This window comes from Sorex araneus, chromosome 6, assembly GCF_027595985.1.
Source record: "Sorex araneus isolate mSorAra2 chromosome 6, mSorAra2.pri, whole genome shotgun sequence".
NCBI classification, from domain to species: domain Eukaryota; kingdom Metazoa; phylum Chordata; class Mammalia; order Eulipotyphla; family Soricidae; genus Sorex; species Sorex araneus.
The window spans coordinates 32,374,980-32,399,169 of record NC_073307.1 but is presented as its reverse complement, the minus strand read 5'-3'; the positions used below and the strand labels follow the sequence as shown (position 1 = coordinate 32,399,169).

General features: G+C 39.8%; 1 protein-coding gene across 1 annotated transcript in view; it reads left to right on the top strand.

The window, feature by feature from the left end:
• The window catches only part of PRRC1 (proline rich coiled-coil 1), a 34,823-nt gene extending 11,069 nt beyond the window's left edge, over positions 1-23,754 (top strand). Inside the window, exons 5-9 of the mRNA XM_004609825.2 lie at positions 2,208-2,310; positions 6,223-6,386; positions 12,933-13,036; positions 15,309-15,411; positions 20,548-23,754. Of these exons, the coding sequence (XP_004609882.1) occupies positions 2,208-2,310; positions 6,223-6,386; positions 12,933-13,036; positions 15,309-15,411; positions 20,548-20,757 (684 nt within the window). The 3' untranslated portion in view covers positions 20,758-23,754. The remainder of the gene's footprint in view (positions 1-2,207; positions 2,311-6,222; positions 6,387-12,932; positions 13,037-15,308; positions 15,412-20,547) is intronic.
• Positions 23,755-24,190: the final 436 nt, after the last annotated feature.

Below are 24,190 nucleotides of genomic sequence, written 5' to 3'. Positions count from 1 at the left end.
TGATGGTCACTGTCACTGGTCACTGTCATCCCATTGCTCATCGATTTGTTCGAGCGGGCACCAGTAACATCTCATTGAGAGACTTATTGTTACTGTTTTTGGCGCATTTGATTAAATGTGCTTGGGCATTTTCTGAGTTTAATTCTTATCTGTGAATGTATGGTCACTCTTTGGGGGGAGGAAGACATACCTGGCAGTGCTCAGAGCACCGTGCAGTGCCAAGGACTGACTCTGGAGCTCCCACATGCAAAGCATGCACTCCAGTCACCAGCCACCTCCCAGCCTCTTCAGAATCACTCTTGACGTGCATCTTAGTGAGCCTGTAAAAGTTCCTGGGATGTAACTGTTCTCTGGGAAAGTCACTTATACTGTCATCCCGCTTCTGTCATGCCAGCACTGATTACTTTAAACATAGTCTCAAAAAATAAATACTTTGCCCCTCTCTGATAGTGGATTTGATCAGTTTTTCATGTTGCGTTTTACCATTTGTATTAGCTACTTCTCTGGGTTTTTTCCCGAGTTTTAAATTTGGACAGTTTTCTCTTCATGAGGTTGTAAGAACCCTCACCATAGAAAATATTTTTCACTTAACATTTAAATTTTATTATGCTTTTCTGACACTGCAGCTTATAATTTTCAGAAGTCATTTCTGTCACTCTTTTTTTTTCTTTTCAATTTTTGTGTGGTAGAAAGTACTACAAACCACGATCTCTGTTGCATTTTTTGTTCTTGTTAATTCTCTTTTGGTTTCTTATTTAGAAAAAAATTTTAATTTATTATAAACTTATACTTCATTAGGAGGCAGATATTAAATTTAACTTCCTTTCAGCTACAGAATTTATTGTTCCAATATCACGTCACATGTCTTAATTACTGAGTCATGCGTTGTCATTTTCTGGGCTCTGTATAGTGTCTTACAGCTCTCCCTGTTCCTGCAGTAGCATCCCACTCTTGGAGCACTTGTTACTGTCATGGTACTCGAATTCATGGAAAGCTTACTCTGCCATGCTGGGGAAGAAAGGCCACTTCTAGGCTTCATATTTGTAAGGATATATCAGTATTCAGTTCTTTACTAATTCCTTCCGTGTAGTTTTCTCAGTGAAGTTTGTCATGACTTTTTCAGGTTTTCCTGATGAGGCTTGGTTATGATTCTGTACTAAGCTAAGTGTACTTCTAAGTTGATAGGTGACTGATTTACAGTATTTGAGTTTTGTGTTTCAGCAAGACGGCATTTTCCTAGGGTTGCTTTCTTGGATCCCTGTATACTTCTTGTTTTTAAGGGCTCTCACTATATAGGGAATGCTTTCTGCTTTTCTTTGTTAAGAACACATGCCAATTAGCCATTGTGACACCCAGTCCAGCTCTGCGGTCTCACGGATCACTTGGCATAAGGTCTCCTACCTGGCATAAGGTGGCTGTGCCTACTAAACACCAGCGTTACAAACCCATCTTTTCCTGAGTTACCTCAGTGAATGAGAGGGTGGAAGAGGGCAATCGTGGCCTGTTGGCAGATGCCACTGCAGGTGGCACTGCTTCCTGTATTGCTCACTGTGGGCAGACAGGTAGGTTCTGGGAATTCATAGCCCTGGCTCCTTCTGAGAGTGGGTTTACGGATCTAGAGGAATAGGTCTGGTTTGAACAGGAAAAAAACTAGGGATAGACCAAACAATAAGCAGGAAGTAGGGAAAGAAACTTTAGGGACACACAGAGTATACATAGAGTATACATACTAAGAGTATACATACTAAGATAATGAGTAACTTCTGGGGAATGATGAGATATACTCTTATGCTGTTCATTTTTTTATTAAGTTTGGAAAAGTTGGGATTTATGAAAACATTCTACTAGTCTTTATTGAGTACACAATATTAATGAACCAGTTTTATATAGTCTCGTATCAAAATAAGTTGAAATAAAATTTATCCACATAGAACATAGATGTGCAGACATACCTCCAAGACTTGTCCTGCTCAAAAGTGTGGTCTGTGAGTGCTAAGGGTTTGTGATAAGAGAAACTGAGCAAATACTTTGAAATACAATAATCTGACGTTGCCACAACCCACAACCCTTTTGTAAGTCCTTTCATTATTCATACTTTATTGTCTTGAATGTGCTGGGAAATTAAAATCATTTTTCCTTCACAATCAAGTAATCATGGTGTTATTTGCTTAAAGTGGGTATTGATACAGCAATTTATCTTTTTACAGGGTGTAGCTGGGAATCCTATGGTAAAATCTGTGCTTGATAAAACAAAACACTCAGTAGAAACCATGATTACAACGTTGGACCCTGGCATGGCTCCATATATCAGTATGTATTTAAGACTGACCATTATCTCTCTTTTTGTGTGTGTGTGCCAGTTTTAGCCACTGATTGTAATTGCACAGGTCATACCAGCAGTGGAAACCTATTTATTTGTATGTTAAGTTGACCGTGCAAGTTTGCTATTAATCCTTTTCTTATTCCCCACTAAATACATTTTGAAAACACAGAATGAACTTTGACATAAGCTAATCTGAATTATTGGCAAATTTACCGATTTTAATGAGAAAGGTCGTTACTGTTGCTTTATATGAATTTTGGTTATTCACTATTGACATTTAAAGTGACACTGTTCATACTTAGTTTTGACATTCTTCAGTTATTTCAGTAAAAGGTGTTTATGTTTGAGGGACTTATCCCATTTATTAATATGTGATTACTAGATTTGAGAGCTGTTTTTTAACAGTTTTCAACCCTTGAGTACAAAGACTCCTCTTGTTGGCATAGACATATGCTGTCTGCCATTTCATTTTAATGTGCACTCTAAGTATTTGATAAAATATAACTTAGCAAGATTAGTGATTAGAATTATTAGCAGTTGTTTTGAAGATAATGACATACAAGCCAAAACTGTATGCTAAGTACATAAACAGAACTTTTCGGTGGCAATAAAAAGTCATTCTTTTTTTTTTTCTTTTGTTTTTTTTTTTAATTTTGTATTAGTGAATCACCGTAAGGTACAGTTACAGACTTACAACTTTTTGTTCTTGTGTTTCAGTCATACAATGTTCAAGTACCCATCCCTCCACCAGTGCCCATTCTCCACCACTGATGATCTCAGTATCCAATCCACCCTCCCACACCATCCGCCCCAACCCACCCCACCTCAGTGGCAGGGCATTCCCTTTTGTTATCTCTCTTTTTTTTGGGTGTTGTGGCTTGCAATGGAGGTATTGAGTGGCCATCGTGTTTGATCTATAGTCTACTTTTAGTGCGTATCTCCCATCCCCAGCGGGTCCTCGAACCACACTTCACCTCGTGTTCCCTTTTCTAGTCTGAATTGCCCTTTCCTCCAGCAAGTGAGGCCAGCTTCCAAGCCATGGAGCCAACCTCCTGGTACTTATCTCTACTATTCTTGGGCACTAGTCTCCCATTCTGTTACTTTATATTCCACAGATGAGTGCAATCTATGTCTGTCTCTCTCAAAAAGTCATTATTTTTCTTGAGTCTTGATCTGTGTTGGTAGTTTACTATTAAGTAAAGTCAAAATACAGAACCTGACTATGGTGGCAGTTATCATTTATTAAATGCTTGTTCTGCCAGACTCTAATTTTCATTAGTGCTGTATGTGTGGGTTTTAGCTTTGGGAACTCAGGGGCCTCACAGTCTGCTGGATCTAGACTAAGTGCCTGCTCACTGTTTTTCATACTTTGCCTCTTGAAGTAGTAAGTTGAATGAGGAATTAAGGCAGCTAAATTGATCTTTGTGTTTGTAACAGCCAGAGGCTTCAGAAATTTGACTCAGTACATACCTTAACTTCATATATTCATAATAATTTTGACATAATCCCTGCCCCATACATTTTCTTCACAAACTCTTCATTTTGAATGTGGGTAAGAAATTGTTAGTTTCCATGGACAATGACTTAATCCTTAGAGCAGTCCTGTGAGGAGGCAAGTATTTCTTTCTCAGGAAATAAGTTCAGTGGTTCCTCCAGAAAATGATAAAGTCAGGACTCAAAGCCAGGGCTGTCTCTAAAGCCAGCAGTCTGCATGACTTCATGAAAAAGACCCAAAGACCAAGGGGTTGGAGGAGAAAGATACAAAATAAGATTTCTGTTATTAGCAATTAGCATAATATACGTAATCTCAACCAGTTAACCACAAAAAAAATAAAATAAAATGTGGAAAGCTCACACTTTAGTAACAGGCAGAAAAGCAAGACCTTTTTGTTTCTTTTTCAGTGAAAGGAGACCATGTGGTACCAGGGATTAACCTGGGCCCCTGACACACCACACTCAGTGCTTTGGGCTTTCTCTCTGACCAACGACCGCCCCTTTTTTTTTTTTTTTTTTTTTTTTGTACCTAAGCATGCTTAGGAGGTGTGTCTTGTGGAGAAAATAGTGTGGAAAACTTATGTCCTTCACTTCACTCCTGCACTCCCCATTGCCTTTAGGTTTAAGTTCTGAATTCCTAGTACCATGGAATCTATGGGATATTGTCAGTCGGAACATCTACAAGACTAAAACAAAATTGACAAATACTTAGTACCCAGGCTTTGAAAAGAATTGGCAATTTTTAAAAGATTTTGATACTTTTTTGTCATTTTACGTTTTAAGGTATTGTATATAGTATTTTTGGTTTTCCGTATGCTTGCATACTTTTATTAGGACAGTAGTAGATGTAGAACTTATTTTAAACATCCATTTTAGTGTATGCTCTTATGTTTTATGATTGAAATGTGTGGTAGAAAAGTTTTACTACTACAATTACACTATTTTTCCGATAAAAATACATTTCATGACAGTCTTCATTAAGTGCCTCAGCTCAGACAAATTATTTATTAATAAGGTTCTTCATTTTAGTGTCCTCAATGTATAATTCGAACTTGAAAAGTCAGATGTGTGATTTCTGTGATTGTTCCAAAGATGAGGGACTGGAAACTATAGCCTTCACATGGCATTAGAAGTTTTTGAATAATAGCTGTTTGTCTTCATTAACCAAAGTGTCAATAGCCAAAATGTCATTGGGTATTACAGCCTTAAAAGTGCAATAAATGTTTGTATCCAAAGTTTAATAAGAAAATTAAACTTGGCTGAATTATTAATAATGATATAGTGAAAAATTACATAACTGCTATAACATTTCCTATATTGGATCCATGGAAGACTTTTTAGGAACTGTTACTAGAATATTTTGGTGGGTGTGGCTCCCAAACAAAATGAAAAAAGAGACATTGGGGTCTCTCTGGCTCAGTGCTGAAGGATCACTCCTGGCAGTGCTTAGGAGTGTAGTAGAACCAAGTTGGTTTCATGTAAAGCAAGTGCCCTATTCACTATACTATCTCTTTGGCCGTAGGAACTGTTACTAAGTGTTAAAAATGTAGTCCATGATCACATTTTGTGAAATTAGTGTCACTGTCATCCCGTTGCTCATCAATTTGTTCAAGCGGGCACCAGTAACTTCTCTCATTTTGAGACTTATTGTTACTGTTTTTGGCATATCCAATAAGCCACGGGTAGCTTGCCAGGCTCTGCCACTCGGGTGAGATACTCTCGGTAGCTTGCCGGGCTCTCTGAGAGGGGCGGAGGAATCCAACACGGGTCAGCTGCATGAAAGGTGAACGCCCTACCACTGTGCTATGTTTCATATAAATGTGAAAAGTAAACTGATTTTTTTTTTGTTAGACTTCTCAGAGCCTTTCCTAATGCAGTATTATTTTTCAAGAAAGAAATTTGGTGAGCAGTCCCAAGTTCTGAGGGAGTTACTGCAGAATGCTAGTTTTAGGGGGAATATTAATATATTTTGGGATAATATTTCATGAAATACAGAATTTGTGCTCTATGGTAGATGGGATTGGGACCATTAGGAGGTATTTTGCAAATAAGACTATTTCAGATAATACATATATTTTCATTTTTAAAGTTCAGAAGTTGATAGTTTGAGACAGCCTTGTTGGGATAAGGTGTTAGATTAGAAAGTGAAACTGTCTGGTTAACTTAGATGGTATGGTGAAGATTTCTTTCTCTGATAGATTCCTGTTTGAGTCTTGACATCATTACTAAGTAGCCATATTTCCTGTCAAGAGTTTAACCGCCATTCTCAGCTTCATAAGGTAATCTTTAGTCTATGTCTTTGATCATTTTGTGAAGTTAATAATTCCGAAGTAAATTGGTACCATGTATAGTAATGATGAGAATTTAATAATATCAAATTTGAAATTTTCTTCTGGTGTTTGCAGAATCGGGAGGTGAACTGGATATCGTAGTGACCTCAAACAAAGATGTAAAAGTTGCTGCCGTTCGGGATGCCTTCCAGGAGGTCTTTGGCCTCGCAGTGGTTGTAGGGGAAGCTGGACAATCCAGTATTGCCCCACAGCCAGTGGGCTATGCAGCTGGCTTAAAAGTGAGTAATTGAGTATCATTTCAAGATGGGGAAACTTAATTTTTCCTTAATTCCGATAATAATTTTATGGTGGTTTTCCGTATGCTTGCATACTTTTATTAGGACAGTAGTAGATGTAGTTTTACATACTGGGTATGTAGTATGTAAAAATAATGGGTTTTACATACTGAAATGGTGGTCAGTGTGGCCTTTAATTCAGCTTCTATTGTGCTACGAAGGTGATGGAGTTTTCACTTAAAGGAAACATAAACAGGTTTGGATTATGGAAAGATGGGTAGGTGGCACCAATGCAGAGAGCATGAAGAGAAAGTAGTTGAAGAGGTCGTCTTCAGTCAGTGACAGAAATGATAACCCTTGAATTGCCTCCACTTTTTATTACTGTCACTTAATAAACGTGATATTGATGTTTTTCTCCCAGAGTGGTGAAAGTCTGGAGACTCCAGGCAGGGGTTGGTCCTCATCCTGAAGGCCTTTCTTCTGCTGGCTTTTCCTCGTCCTTTCCCTGTTCTTTTAACTCCGTCACCGAAACTTCAGGTTCTGGTGTCTTTAAACACTGCCTCTAGGATGAGCAGCTGTCAATTTCTCGCCAGCATTATAGAACACTGGCCTATATAGAACACTGTCACTGTCATCCCGTTGCTCATTGATTTGTTTGAGCAGGCACCAGTAACGACTCTCATTGAGAGACTTATTGTTACTGTTTTTTGGCATAACCAACATATATATATATATATATATATAGATATATACACATATATACATATATGTATATATCTCTCTCTATATATATATATGGATATATAGAACAGTTTCAAGTAAATTTTTTTTTTTTGCTTTTTTGGGTCACACCTGGTGATGCACAGGGGTTACTCCTGGCTCTGCACTCAGAATTACCCCTGGCAGTTTGTTCAGGGGACCATATGGAATGCTGGGAACTGAACCCCGGTGGGCCATGTGCAAGGCAAATGCCCTACCCGCTGTGCTATTGCTCCAGCCCCTCTAAATAAATATTCTATACAGCATCTGGAACCTGTTTAGCAAACGACTGGCTGTCCTGGTTTTACCTCAGAGGGAGGAGGACCTTGTGATTGAGGCAGTAGAGAATCCCTGCGTTGTAGGAACAGATAAAAGAATTTATTTGGAAGGGAAACTGGCTACTTAAGCACATTCAGACATTTTCTGGGCTGCCACCTTGTCTTCTGTTACAGTGAGAGCATTTGTCCTCTGTAGACATAAAATGAATCCACTGCCAGTGTCCCACCACTGTGCCTTCCATCTGCCCCCCTGTATCCTGCTCAGTTGCGGGACTTCTGCATCCTTCGTACATTTCTCTTTTATCATCACCTTAAAAATAACCTTTCCCACCTTAAAATCCAAAAATAAACCTTGCTTTTTTTTTTTTAATCTCACTTCCTCCATCACTTTCCACCTTACTGTTTCGTGATACTGCTTTGGCAGAGTTGCCAGCACTGTCCGATGCTTCCCTTCACACTCTGAGCCCTCAGACGATGCCCAGCTCACCAGGGCACCCCAGAGCATTTGGCCTACCAGTGTCCACTGTGATACTTTTAAAATTTTGCTAGAACGTACCAGACTGTGTGTGTTTGTGTATGTATGTGTGTGTGTGTGTGTGTGTGTGTGTGTGTGTGTGTGAGAGTGAGTGTATGTGTATAGCAAATTAGTTTTTATTGAAACTTACTTAGATGTGAAGAGAAAGATGTTCAAGAGAGAACTCGGCTTCTCCAGAGTGGAAAAGCCAGCAAAAATACATAGAGACAAGCAAGACACATGTTCAAGGAAGAACACGGGCTTGCAGAGAAAACCTGGAAGGTGCCATACCTTTCCCTGGGCTGCCGAGTGCTCGCTCCTCTCCACTGCTGCCGTAGTTGGTTCCTCCATTTCTTCCGCTGTCACCTCCCTCCCGGAGCATGGAGTGGCTCAGAGCCTTGGTGCCTTCTCTGTGCTGCTTTCTGAGGTCAGACCACGGTGCTGTGCCTTTCAGTGCTCTCCGCGCAGTACCCTAAACCTCGTTTTGCCTCTCTGAGTCTCCCTCTGCTCACCCCGCACAGCCACGCTGACCCCTTGCAGCGCTTTCAGCTGTCCAGTACACTCTGCTCCTAAGGGTCCCCCTCTGCTCTTCCCTCCCCGGGACGGGACTCCCTTCCCTCCTGTTCCTGCACGTCTGACTCCCTGACCTCAGCTCCTGTTTGCCTCTGCAGTGAGGCCTTCCCGCCCTGCTTTCACTCCTCTTGCTCTCAGTGCTTTGATTCCTCATTTACCTCCACATATCTTAATGCTTTTTCCCCCACTAGAATCAAGTTTCATAAGAACAGGGATTTTGTTTTATTCACAGACATAAATTCTTACACCAGTTCTTTAAAATAAATGATTTAACAGTTGTATTAGATTTCTTGGTTTAAAATCCCAAACAACAGAATTCAAAATGCCAGGGTCTGTTTAAAAATTTTATTTCCTCAAGTAAACACTCTGACACAGAAGACGTGGTCCCTCTGGAGTCTGCTTGAATCTCTGTGGGATGCCCATTTCAGCCTGATGAGAGTAGAGACTTGTCCCAAAGTGGGACTGCAGCTGTGCGCTGTGGCTCTTCTTGACTAGCACCTTTACGATCAAACAGTGGTTCCCAGCCTGACGGGATAGAGAGGTCTTAGTGATGGCTGGAGAGTTCAAGGTCTGAGCAGACCCAAATAATTTGGAAGAACTTGCCCTCTGCTTGCCCAGCTTCTGTCTGTAATCACGCTGTAACTGGAGTGACTCTTGTCTCTTTTCTCATCACCTTGACTAAGAAACACACACCTCTCACCACTTTGAGTCTAAAGCCCTGTCACAAGAGACAGCTGGGAGAATTTGTATAAGAAGCTGATTAAATCAAACGTCCTGATCACTAAGTAATGTTCTTTTGCAGAACATGTTTCCAGTTATTCTCCACAGACTGAAAGGGGATCAGATAGAGTTGTTACCTGTTTGGTCATTAGTGATTTCTGATCCCGAAACTTGAGGCATGTAATTAGGATTTCAAAATCAACAAAAAGCACCAAAACATGGAAATTCGGTAATTAGTTCGCAAGAAGGATGCTTGAGTTAAGTGTGAGCTCAAGCAAGGGCAGAGGACTGCATTATTCACCCTTAGATGGTTTTCTTATCGGGCAATTCTGATAATTTTTTGAGGCTGTGTACATTCAATATTGAGGCTATAATAAAATTAAAAAAGTAGCTCAGTTCGCAGATAAAGAATCATGAATAATAAGGATAGGTTGTACTTGTAAGAGAAATGCATTCTGAAAGATCATGTTATTTTATATCAGCTTTGAGTAATCTATATATTGAGAGCCCAGTGATCAGGAACTTATGTGGTTATTGTACATAATTGTAGTCATTAAATGTAAAGCAATAGAATGAGAAAGTTAACAGCGCATTTTATTAGGGAAAATCCAAGTTGTACTGATTATTAGTCACTAGATAAATTTTCATTGATATATTATTTTCAATTCTCTCAGTACTGCATGATTTGAAGTTCTTCTTCCAGTAACTGTAGTACTTCATATAAATTGGAATTTGTGTGTGTATGTAGGTTGGGGTTGTTTCTAAAGAAGTGCTTTAGGAGCCTGGGGGCCATTCCCTGTGCTCCCCTTCTCCTGCACAGCTCATTGTGGCCTGAGGCTGTGAGGCTGCAGTGCTGGTCTCAGCAGGGCCCGTGCAGCACTGGGGGCCATGTTCTTCTAGAGACTGCGTGGGTCTTAGCCCTGTGCTCTTTCTCTCCCATCCCTATAAATTAAGTATGTAGGTATTTCTTTTAAAACACACATTCCAGGACTGAGGAGGTAGTACAGCAGTATAGTACCTGCCTTGCATGCTGCACACCTGGTTTGAATCCCTGGCAGCCCATACGGTTCCCTGAGCTCCACTATTTGGGTGACCAGAACAAGTCAGGTGTCTAGTTTGAGGTTGTACTTAGCTGTTTGGTACTTCGAATTCTTTGAAAAATGGAAAGTTTTTATTAGATCTGGGCAGGTAGACTTCTAGAGGGTAACCAGGATAAAAGACATAGTGACCGAGCTAAGAAAATACTGAACAGGGCTAGGAGTGATAGTACAGTGGGTAGAGCTCTTGCCTTGCACTCAGTGACCTCAGGTTTCATCCCTGGCACCTTTTCTGGCCCTCTGAACCCTGCTGAGTATGCCTCCCCGTGGAAAAAAAGATAGGCTAAGGAAATAGTGCATTTTATTGAAGTTTGGCTAGAGCAAGAACTGTCTGAATTGTGATGTATTAATGTGATGTGGAGGTTGTTTTTTTTGGGGGGGGGCTTTTAAGGGACACAAAATCTGAGGAGTTAGAACTTGAATTTGTCTCTTATTTTAAGGTGAGATCTTTCAGGAAGCAGTCTGTTGGGCCTCCCTTGGCAGTGCTCAGGGCTTACCCCTGGCTCTGTGCTCGGAATCATATGGGGTCCCAGGGATTGAAGCTGTGTTGGGTATATGCAAAGCAAGTGTCCTACCTGCTGTACCATCTCTCCAGATCCAGGGTGACTATTCTTAAGAAAAATAACTGTTCTGAATGTATTTTTCACTGGAATGTTATGAAAAGAAGAAAACGATGTTTCTAAGATAACATTTATTTTATATAGAGCTTATTAAATTTTAGATAGTATAAATAATGATGTTAGATAATGTGTTGACTGTGAAAACTTGCTTTTACATTCTGATTTTTTTAAATGAGTAAAAAATGGGTCTAAAGAATTTTGTTACTATAAATATTAATATATATCAATACAATATTTTACATAGAGGATATTTAAAATCAGTACATACTAAACTTGAAAAACAGATGGAGATTTTTAATTTCTGGTAGAGGTAAGTATTGTATTTATATTATGATTTTAGTATTTGGCAGACTATTGCCACTGGTATTTGACCTTCAAATTTAGATATGGGTTCATTCCATACTTAATATGAGCTTAAAATTAAATTTCCTTGAATTCAGTGGATTTTATCAGCTGTGTTCTCTTTAAACAGTAGAGGGAGCTAATGAGAAGGAAGTAAATGTAGAATCCTGGGCTATTAAAATTTCACCCAGTTTTTTCCTCCATCAGGTTTTACTTAAGGTGAATGATTTGTGTGAACTAGATTTAACTTTTCTTAGAAACCTAAGAATTTTTTTAAGGAAATAAATTAGCAGATAAGAGCCTTCTGAAACTCTTATCAAGCATTAATTTTATTTAAAACAGTCATAATTATGAGCCTGTTTTACAGCTTACATTTATTAAATACTAATATAGTTCACTTCTAAGCATTTACAGAGATGCATCAAAATTTAATTTCTGAAATAAATTACTCAGGACATGCTTTCAGTGTGTGCTGTAGGAGCTTTTATTGTTTTCAGTTCTGAGATGCTATCATAATGCAGAATTCCATTCTCAAACCATTGGCTGGAACAAAGTAGTCCTTGTTTTGTTGTAAATCATCTTAATGTTTAAATTTTCTTTAAGCTCATGTCTTAAATTGGCTTACCCCTTTTTTTTTTTTTGCTTTTTGGGTCACACCCAGCTATGCTCAGGGGTTACTCCTGGCTCTGCACTCAGGAATTACTCCTGGTGGTGCTCAGGAGACCATATGGGATGCTGGGAATCGAACCTTACACGGTCGGCCGCGTGTAAGGCAAACACCCTACTCGCTGTGCTATCACTCCAGCCCCAGGCTTACCCATTTTTTATAGTTACTTTTTTCAGTTCCTGAAATACTCGTGTCTAGAAGTGCTCCTCTTTCCTTAATTTTATTTTAACATAAATTGACCACATAATTTTATTCACCTTTTGCTGTGCTTATATTAAAAATAAGTATTTTTAAACATGACTGGTTTTATTCAGAAATAAAAATTACTGTTTACTGTTTATGAAGTGGTTCAGATAAAAGTGCTAAACAAAAACCTGCCCTTTGTAATCTAGAGTTTTTTTCTTTAAGAGTAGTTTATATATATGTATATAGATATAGAAAAAGAGCTAAATATTTTGAATTACCTATATAGTATTTGCAACTCTCAGTTTTGAGAAATGGTATTCAGAAAAATGGCTATGCTTAAATTTAATTACTTTCGCAGTTTCAAAAAATAACTCATTTTGGTATTTAAGACTGATTTAAAGATGTTACTGTTGGCATAACTAAACCTAGAAAATCTCAGAATCAACTAAAAAACTACTAAAATTGAAAAAGACATTTAGTCAGTAACATGTTGTTAATCAGATTACAAGGAAGTTTCCTTAAATTAGCGATAATAATCAGTTAGAACAGAAAATAATTCATTTTACAGCAGCAGCCCCTAAAAATGATGCACGTGGGAATAATTTGAAATGAGCACTTAAAGCATCTCTACTGAGGGAGACCCAGTCGGACTTTTCTTCTGTATTACCTGAATGTTTATAATGGCGACATGTTTGTGTATAAATGTATTTGTGTATTGTGTTATCATAAATATGTACAGTACATTTAATAGGAATCATTTGAACTGGTTTCTAACTGCACTGTTGTTGTTCAGGGCGCCCAGGAGCGGATAGATAGCTTGCGTCGCAGTGGAGTGATCCATGAAAAACAGACTGCTGTCTCAGTAGAAAACTTCATTGCAGAATTGCTGCCAGACAAGTAAGAGGCTTGTCCTTTCTCTAAGCAGTGAGAGATAACTGGGCCCGGGGCTTCACACTGAATAGCTCCCCAAAAGTGAATCCCACCGTAGAATCAGAGAAACAGGTTCTTTCTGATCCAGTTGGTTTACCCACCGAGTTATGTGCTCTGTGCAAATCAGCTACATTTCTATCTTTTAATATCCCTTTTCATTTTCAAGTGAAGATTATCAATGCCACCTAAACTTTTCACTTGAGTGTCTGGATGGCATTAATAGTCATTTGACTTAACAACATTACAACAAAATTACAATAGTGTGTTAGTGTAATTGGCCACAACTGCAAACAAAGTGACATAATGGATCGTGAGCAGGAGGTCCTGGTGTCACACCGGGTTTGGCTTCCAATGGGTACTGCTTCTCTTTAGTTTGGAAAGTATCTGGTTGCCAGCCAGTGTAATGCCTTATTGGTTTTAGGATATTATACTTTTAATATCTGTTTTTTCCCCTTTTTTCTCTTTTTTTAAAATCTCAGTTGATTTACTAGTTGATTTATACTCAACTAATTTCCCAGTTGCTGAAATTTAATTTCCTTTATAATCACATGTGTCTTTTCATTCATGGTTTCCTTTTCCAATATTAAATAATACTGTCTGAATACTTACAGGCTGTATACAAAATTGTTCTTCAAATCAAGGCAGATTAGTTGGAAGAGAAAATGCAAATGGAAAGTTTTTCTGGATTTCGGGGTTTTGTTTGTTTTGAGCCCCTGGTGCCAGGGATTGAGCCTGGGCTGTCCTTGTACAAATACCTTAACCCTTGTACTATCTTTCTGGCCCCAGGTGAAAAGTTTTATGTGATTTTAAAATGTGGTTGGGGGGGTGGGTCTGGAGCGATAGTACAGTGGGTAAGGTCTTTGCCTTGCACGAGGCCGACCTGGGTTCGATTCCCAGCATTCCATATGTCCCCTGAGCAATGCCAGGAGTAATTCCTGAGTACAAAACCAGGAGTTTTGCACCCCTGTGCATTGCCGGGTGTGACCTAAAAAGCAAAAAAAAAAAGTTTTTTGGTGGACTAGAGGAAATAGAACATGGGTTAAGGTACTTGCCGTGCACCTAGCTGAATGTGTTTGAGTCCCCGGCACTTCCGGGCATGGCCCACAAACAAGAGTGGTTTTTCCCTGATAGGAAATATCTATCTACAGTTACAGTGGAAGTAATAGTGGGGGTGGAAGCTGAGATTCTTAGGACCACAGCTGGAGTTTGAAGAATGGTTAAGGCCTGAAAAGTGGCAAATAGGTAGGTGGGTGAGTAAGGTATACTCTAGAGTCAGAAATTCTCACTTTAGGTGTGCATTGGACAGAGTAAATGAACTTATTTGGGGATAGCTTGATGAGCGCTGAACTTGAGGCTGAGAAACTTTCTGTGCAAGTACCAAGGAACTAACTATTGCTATTTTGTCCTCTTTATGGTCATTTACTGCCTCATTAAAGCCAACAAGACCTTTTTAAGGTATTGCAGGTAGCAGGTCTCTTCTGTCTGCATTTTAAAGATGGCATTGTAGTATTCTGACTTCCATTGTTTCTGTGAAGTTTTTCTCATGGTTTCATTAAAAAAAGCCTGTCGTTTGTTTTGGTTTTGATTTTTTTTTTTTTTGGTCAGTTTGCTCTGCTTTTATTCAGACTAATGTGTTTTCATCAGTTTTGAAAAGTACTTCACCATTGTATGTCTAAAATATTGCTTCTACCCCATTTTCTCTCCCTTTTCTTGACTAGTTTATGTGCTTTTTACTTTCTGAGGGTTCTTATGTCAACCCCCCTAGTATTACACTATCTTTACTTTTTTTTTTTTTCCCTTCAGTATACAAAATTGTGATTATTGTAAAGTCTTTGTTTACCAGACTTGCAGTGATAGGGTAAAGACACTCTTTGAAAAACATAAGGAACTCTGGAGTCTTCAGGTAATTTTGAGGAATGTTTACTATTTCATCTAATGAACAGCAGTGGAGGGTGGGGGCGTGTGTGGAATCGGTTAGTGGGCATCTTTTAGTCTCACAGACGGAGGGAGGTTTGAGTGCGTTTGGGATCAAATGCAGGTCTTTCACTCACCCTTGAAAAATAAACTGTTTAATTCATCCAGCTTATACTAGGAACATGTTGTTTTTCCTAATAAATTTTTCTTGTTCACATAAGTAAGTTCTTCTCTTGTACATTTGAGAACCTTTATTTCCATACTTTTTCTTTCATCTTAGCAAGAAAAGTAACTGGCATATAAACTAACTCATTTTCCATTACAGGTGGTTTGACATTGGTTGTGTGATAGTTGAAGATCCTGTCCATGGCATTCATCTAGAAACATTTACACAGGCCACACCAATACCTTTGGAATTTGTACAGCAGGTTAGTTTTCTTGTCTTTTTCACCATAAATAGGACATTTTGCTTTACTCTTTCCCTATTTCCGCCCCCCCTTCTTTCTTGGTTTTCTATTCCTTCCATGTTATTTTAGTTCCTACTTTTCTGGCTGTCTTTGAAAGGAAGAGACACCATTACGTGGCACATACAGCTGGGGGCTCACTGTTGATATGCTTTTAATTATTACAAATTGCCATGTTGGCATAATGTGAAAGAAACAAATAGTTAACACCTTGTTCCCTACTACCCTAGGATGAGACAAAGGTTTACCTTTTCTGCTGGTTTTCTGTTCATTTACTTTCCCTTTATTTATCTCATGTTTTGTTTACCCAGCACCATTTCCTTTCCTTGGACTTGATCTTCCTCCTGTTCATAGTAGGATGTAGAAACTTGTTAAGAAACAGTTTGGAAACCTTAGTAAACCATAGGTAAATGTCTTTAGACTTGCTGCAGACTTTAATATGGTTAGCTTACATAGTTTCAACTTTGTCCTGTCATAAAGTTTTCATCGCATTTATACTTTTGTACATTGTTCAGTTTTACTTCAAAACTATATCTTAGTTGATAGTTACTGGATTTTCTCCTGAGAATTTTATTGTGTGATCTTACATATTTGTTGTGTACTTCTTAGACTCCCCCAAAATAACCTGTGACACTGTGTTGGGGTATTGCTTAGCGAGGGGACTGAAAATTGATTCTGAGAATTTGATGTTAACATTAATGCATACTGTTATAACAATTGGGGTGGGGATAAGAAAAATTGACCATTTAAGAATATTTTGATGATCAAAAAGTATAGCATTTCAAGACCTCCAGGCTGGACACTATTAACCTCCAGGTTGAACTATTTCCAAGGGTTTCTCTTACCACTAAGTAATTCTCCAGCACCCAGCTGAGTTTTCCACAATTGAACTCATTTCTGACACTTGAGGGGGGAGAGAACATGAGATCCCATAGTTCAGTTGCTTAGTCCTTGACTAAGTACTTGACTTAGCTGCTGTGTATGCAACAGAACTTCAAACAATCTTCCCGGCCTCAGGAAATCAGTATACTCACTAGAGCACCTTTTAAAAAGGGGGTGTTTGAGAATAGCCAGATGAAGGACGTACATAAGGCAAGGTCTGGGAAGGGCATACAGTGTTTGGACCCTGTCTCCAAATCTTAATGAATGTACGAGCCTAGAAGATTTCCAAACCCATCCTTTTGGATTTTGAGACATTGACAAAAGTTCCAACTCACTAATCAAGGTTTTTTTCTCCTAGGCGTGCAGCTCCACAGGCTTAGGTTATGTAAGATTGCGTCCAAAGTTACCTTATTATCATAATCACCTCGTTATCATAATCAAAGACCCTGCTCACCCCACGGAATTCCTTAGATTTTCTGCACTCTGTGCCAAAAATGGGTGCAAAAACCATATATTACAAATATTTATGATAATTGACAGTATCATTGTTTGGGTTCCCTCTCTAAACATGTATCTCATAATAAAATAGTTTAAGTACTATTTATACTATGGATACTAGCATATTCCATCATCCTAGTGTATGAAATTGTTCCTGCAGTTTCCCAAAGCAGCTGTGTGTAGCTTTCCCTTTTTAGGATGTCTGATACCTGGTTTCCCTTATCGTGTCAAAAGTATTCTCTGAAAACCCAGAACACCTCTCCATTGTGTCCAAACTTTCCATCTTTGAAAAAGACCATTGCTAGGCTTGTAGCAATAGTACAGCGGGTAGGGCATTTGCCTTGTACACAGCTGACTCGGGTTTGATTTCTGGCATTCCATATGGTCCCCCGAGCACTGTCAGGAGTAATTCTTGAGTGCAGAACTAGGAGGAAGCCTCTTAGCATTGCTGGGTGTGACCCATAAAGCAAAAAGAAATAAAAGAAAAAAAAATACTGGGCTCTGGGTGTGGCAGCACCTGTGTGGGCATCATAGTCACAGCTTCTGGCTGCAGAACCATTTTTGCCCAGTGGAAAGGCTGTGCCTTCACTTCATGGTTCATGCACAGGAGAGAGGGTGTTCTGAGAAGTTGAGAGATGACTTAGTGAGGGAAACAGCAGTGGACCAAGGGTCTTCCCTGTTGGGCAAGAATCGGTCATACCATCAGCGTCCTCCTCGCTCCTTCAGATCTGCCTGAGAACCTCCACCTCCACCAGGCCCCTGAGGCAGCACCTTAGTCCCTGTCCTGGGCTATGAGCACCCAGGGCAGCATATACACCCCTCGTGGCCTCCCCACTTGAGATAGTTTTCCTTGCTCTGAAGAAATGGTGCTGAGGATTAAAGTTGGTCTACTGTCTTCTGTACCAGTATTTCTCAGCACTCCAAGCAAGTATTTGCATCTTCCACTGGGCAGAATCACCCAGTCGGGATCTGTGGACCTATTGATGGACTTACTCCAGTGCCTTCCTCCCCAGGGCATCTCCCACAATAGCTAGAATCAGTCTCCGTTGCTCTTGTTGGCACACGGCTCTTACTGGCACTTTGCGCTTCTGAGAAATATGTCTAGAACTTAGTACATCTCTGCTGTGGTACCCACTGTCCACTCACTACAGAGATGCTCGTGACCATCTCGATTCATCATCTTCCCTCCCTGGATGGCAGTTCTTTGGGTGGCGATCCCCATGCCCTGCTTTACTGTAGCACCAGTTCTTGGAAATAGTCCCACTGCCCCACACACGCAGCTAACTTCCCCCTGCCTTTGGGATAGCCTATATTGTCAGACCAGTGCATGAGATCAGCAAACCCTTCCTGCTCTACCCCTAGTTCTAACTTCTGTCCACTTTAACTGTTCATAGAAATTAAAGATCTTAGAGCCATTTTCTTTTGTTCTTCCACAATTTTCACTGTGGAAGGATTGCTCTGAGATTGTCCAAAAATCACACCCAGTAAACCGCCTCTCCAGGAGTTGACCCAGCTCTCTGTTTGCTGGTAATTGCTCTTTTTAGTGACTTCTCCAGTCCACAGGTCGCCACATGACTGGGTAACCAGCACTGCTCCTCCATCCTACCACCCTTCATCATTTCTCTGCCCAGACCATTCTGGGCTGCCCCAGCCTTCCAGATCCCACTTCTAACACCAGCTATTTAGGTTTTGGATCCAGTCCCAGTATGTAGGAGGAGTTTTTTCATACCACCAAGTAATTCTGGATGTCAGCTGGATGTTGTACGATTCTGCTCTTGACAACTGTTACCCAGAAATAGTGTCAGAGCCCACAGGTTATGGGCTCAGTCCACAGCTGTCTCTTTCCACTGTAGATGGCAACCCCAAGTCAAGGTTAGCTCCTCTATTTAGGATCAACTATCCATCTCTAAATCAGGGGTCCAGCACCCCCTTCTGGAGGAAATCCATTTCCTTACAAGACAAGCAGTCATTCTAAAAGAATATAACCCAGGAACAGCAAGGATATGTACCCTGCAAGGCAGGGAAGTCAGTCCCTGCGGGTCTAATGTACCATGTGATCACCAGCATGGAAGCTCGGGGCCACATCCTTGGGGCGGGGTCTCCGACAGCATCAGCACACAGGCAAAGTAGGCAATTAGAGGCCACCAACAGTTGTTTCCATCACTCGTCTTTCCCAGGTTTGGTTCCTTAACTACCAGCCTCTTAACTTCCTCGAGGGCTTCCCCAGAGTCACCTGGCATCATTTCAGGGGGATAAAAATCAAATCCACATTTCCTATAAATCAGTACTAAGTCCATATATGGAACTCATGATATAAACAGATTAAAGAGAAGAGGGTAAAGGATTTCAGTAGTCGAAAGATACTTGTGAGAACTAACCATGTGTGACCCCTGAGCAAGTGAGGATTAGAAGAGTGTTTATATACTAGAAAACCGAAGCAAGGTTAGTCCTAATGATGAAACACATGATGCCTGCTCAGTGTTGGGGGCCTCACCTTGTTCACCATCTAATTCTGTGGTCAAAGCATGCCCTGCAGTCAAGTCTACCTATTCGTCTGTCAGGCTTTGCCACCCGTTTGCCTCTTCATGTTCAAGCCGCCTCTGTGTAGTGCAGAAGCAGCTGCACAAACAGCTGACCTCCAGGGCCTCGAGTATTTACTATCTGGCTCTTCTCAGAGCTTTGGCAACCCCAGTCTCTTCCCGACCACTGCAAAGAACAGTTTTTAGTTTGTTGCTAGATAGTTTATTGCTACTGGAAAGAAATGTGATACGTTGTGAAGCATTGAAAGGGTCTTCTGTTCCTTTTTCTCCATCTTGAAATGTTAAAGTGATGTAAATCGGTCCTTTTGGGTAATGACAGCATTAATCAAGATTATTAGTGAGATCTAGAAAATGTTTCGCACATTAATGATGAAATATAAATTGCCACCACTCCTTCCCTTCCCCCAGCACACATATACAGGCACTAAAAATCCTCCTTTTCCGGATCATTGCTGATCACTGTCAAGGATCTTATTTTTCAAAAGTACACTCCTTGACTGAGCTTCCTGGGCATCACTGAGGAACTTGTCAGAAGAGCAGACCTTGCAAGTTAGCAACCAATGTCCTTTCTCCTCTTTCCTCCCCTGAAGAAGCACATGAGCATGTGGAAAGAGATAGCGGTTGGGGCAAGTGAATGACTTAGCAGTGCTTAATATGACCTGGACTAAATTTTCATTTGAGAATGTCTTACTAGGTGATTCACATGTGAATGAACTTTCTTGGGATACTCCTCTACAAATTACATAGTTGAATGGGATGAAGCCTTAATATACAGTTTCCCTTTTTCTAATAGTTTTGTGGCTCTAAAAAATTATTATATTTTTATTTTAATACTAATTTTTAGGAACCTGAAGGGACTCTGAGACTAGAAACTAGAACTTATGCTCACTACCACCTATTGCTCTGTTAGATGGAGTCATTAGACTTCAATTATCTTAGCAGCAGCATGAATTTAATGTGGACACTGAAATAAATAGATACTTATCGAAGTGATGCTGTGTGGCTGCCTTCCTACAGCTGGCAACACTGATGGTGTATCTCAAGACTAGTCATAAACTGTATATTGAAATATTAAAAGAAATGATATATGTAAGTAACTTGAGATTCTGAAATATTTCAACATTGCCAGTTCCAGTGACAGTTTTAAATGTGCTTTAATACTAATCTCATCTTTCCATAGGCTCAAAGTCTGACTCCCCAGGACTACAATCTGAGATGGTCAGGCCTTCTGGTGACAGTGGGCGAAGTCCTGGAAAAAAGTTTGGTGAACATCAGCCGGACTGACTGGCACATGGCTTTCACTGGCATGTCTCGCCGACAGATGATCTACAGCGCGGCCAAGGCCATCGCTGGCATGTACAAGCAGCGCCTGCCGCCCCGGCCCATGTGAGAAAGCGCCAAGGCACAGCCAGACTCCTCACTCGGGGCTCCAGGGGGAAGAGAGATTGGCCCTTCCCGTGGCCCGAGTGTCGGTGCATCTCACCGTTTTCATAGTTTCCCTGTAGGCGCTGCTTTTTCTCTTTATAGAAGGGCCTGGTGTCATTCCAGTAGATGGAAAGAGATAGGTCCTTTTTACAATTTTACATACCAGTTCTCAAAGAAAATATATAAATATTTTTATAAGACAATTTGATACACCAAATTTATAAGATACAACTTTGTGTGCTATGTGACCTTTAACTTAATGATAAATACTTGATTATTTTGGTGTAAGACTTAACATGTTTATTGACTATTCCTTAAAAGCTTTGTTTCTTTTCATTCATGTTTAATCTCTGAAGGGGTATGTGTGTGCACTGATCTCAGGCTTGATGCTGAACTTTATGTTCAACAAGTGGCCACAAGAAGCCTGTGTTTCAGTGCAGATTTGAACATGGGCCAGAATAACAAAACTCATCATCTGTGGCCATATAGATGCACAAGAGACTTTTGCTGCTTCACAGATTTACGCTATGCACAGTGTAGTCTTGCGTTTTTTTCTTTCGTTGCTATATGATACCTAAGTGGAACGTGATTCAAATGTATTTTAACCAGAAGAATGTTATTTTCATGTAATACTATTCTGTACGTCCATCATTTCTGCTTATACTCATTCTTCCAATTCAGAGACCATTTATGTATCTCTTATTTTAAATAAGATTATTCGTAGTTTCCCATAAGCGCTGCTTTTCTAAACTTAAGCCATTCTGCGTTTCCTTTTTATGAAAGTTTTCAGAGAAACTATATTCAATTTGGTTTATTTAGTCCATTATATCTAATGAAAGCTTCTCCCCCACCCATAATATATTTTACCATTTGGGGATTGATAAAATCAGAATTAGTTTGTCCATTGAACTCTATATATACGTTCATATGACTTTTTGAAGAATTTCTTATGTATATGTAACTTAATTTTTACTTACTACTCCATACAATTCTTTGGATGTAAAAGAATCTGCACAATCTGAGTTTTATAAAAGGTGTTGAGGCACTTGTCCTGCACTCATCAGTACATGTATGGTTTGCTGTTTATTGTTCTTGATTCAAGCACTTGATTTCTGCTATTTCTTTGCTTACAGATGAGAAAAAATAAGTCAGTCTCATCATACTATGGTATATGTTAATTTCTAAGTAATGTGGAAAATGGCTCAGTGAGAGAAGTCAGCAGTTACTATGACCTAATGGGGACAGGAACTTTCCTACCTGCGTGGTGTTTATGGAGCTCTACCTCTGTGCTTTTTCCAACTTTTATGGCTAAGAAAAGCCTCTATCTACCCTTTCTTTTTTTGGGGGGGGAGGGGCGCGGGTTACACCCAGCGTTGCACAGTGCTTACTCCTGGCTTTACACTCAGGAATTACTCCTGGTGGTGCACAGGAGACCATATGGAGTGCTGGGAATCGAACCCAGGTTGGCCGCAGGCAAGGCAAACGCCCTACCTGCTGTGCTATCACTCCAGCCCCCTATTTACCCCTTTTTAAGGGTACTTTATCATGGCATTCTCCTGACAAGACACTAGAGCAGTCTGCCCCAACTTAAGAGTTTCTGATAGTTTCCCTCATTTAAAGGGAATGTTGCAGCTCCTAAAAATTCCACATTTCAACCTTTCTTCTTACAAAGCCTCAAATGCCTTATTTGAAGGTTGTTACCATATTTGAGAGCTGTTTTCATAGAACCACAAACAATGGCACCCCACCAGGTTGCAGTTTCCTAGAATCCCTAAATAGCAATGGTAGAGTTCTCTGGCTTGGTTGGAGCCAGCTCATTCTCTGCACCTGGTCATTTGGTAAGCCTTCTGCTCTTTGGAACAGTGTGAGTGGGTGAGGACTAGGAAAGCACAGATGGAAAAGATAAGTACATGATCTGGTTCTGCTCTCTGAATCTTTTTTTGGCCCACAGTTATCTTTGAAAGGCATCAGAGCATGACTGATTGCACATGCTCAGTTTTCCCGGCCTCTACTTTTGTCATGCTTTGACTTCACCATTGTCCATGGGTGAGAAAAGTTACTTCTACATAGTAACACTACAGCAGCTCTAGTCACCTTTTGTGTGTGTGTTGGCTTTTGACTTGATACGAATCAGCAGCACAATGTCTTCCGTTCCTTTCCGAGTCTTCCAGGGTTGCCTAGTTCTGGCTTCTTCCCGTTCCTTTCCTCCCTTCTAACTCCCACACTAGCATTTTAAAGGATGAGTCACACTGGAAGCTATTTGCTTTTTTCCTTCTTCAACCATCTTAGGAAAAGCCCATCTTTAACACAGTTGTTTTGGTTGGGTTTGTGATTTCTGAAAAATGTACCAGTAACTACATATTTAATTAGTTTTTAATGTTATACACCTTTTGTATTAAGAACAGGACAGTTAGGAACATTTCTATCAGCCTCTGTTGACAGAAGGTGCTCAGGCTTCCATTCAAGCAAGGTCACCCTGGCATTGTCATGTGGAGTTGGCAAGTGACTGGTTATATGAGTTTCTTACCGTTATTCCCCATTCTTTGTTCTTTCTTTCAGGTTATTCATTAGCTGGAAAATTGAGGGGAATGAATATAAATGAAGTGGAGTTAGGGTAGTATAATTAAATGAGTACTGGCAAAAGCTTATGATGTATATCTGTTCAGAAATATGCAAATGAGAAATATACTCAGGGTCAACTAAATTACTTTAATATGTGTACTTACTTTTTTTTCTTATCTAAAAAAAATTCTGCACAGGAATTTGTGTTGTCTGAAACCAAATTGATACATATACTGTGTTTTAAAAGATGTTGGGTTTATGGACAAATTACTAAGAAACTCGGTTTTTTTTACTTCCAGAATAGTGTTCATTTTTAAGGTACTATGCAGGATATGATGTGTTAAAAACAATTCTGTAAGTATGTAAATAAGTCACAAATAAATAATACCTCAACACAAGATATTAATATGTTAGTATTCCTTTTTTTTTTAACTCTAAGTGGGGGTGTGTGCAAGAATTGTAAAGAAACAAGATGATCTTTCAAGTGGAACTATAATGTTGAACAATATTGTAGCTGCTACCTTCAAGGTGAGAGAATTCAGAAATTTTATGGTAGAGGATGCACTAGAGGTAGCATTGTTGGGTAAGAAGCTCAGGCTTCTGGTCAGGAGACCCCTGGAGTGCTGATTAAAAAGAAAACTTGGTGGTCAAGGGTAAATTAAAGAAAAACACACATATTCATTACTGTATCTGTCATTCTAAACCTGTTATCCAGGTTATTCCAGGATGAGAACATTTTTTTCAGTCTGTTAGGGGAAGAGAGACCTTGCCAAGAGATACCATTGAATTTGCAATTCATATCGGAAGGAACTGGGGACCTAAGAGATAGTGTAGCA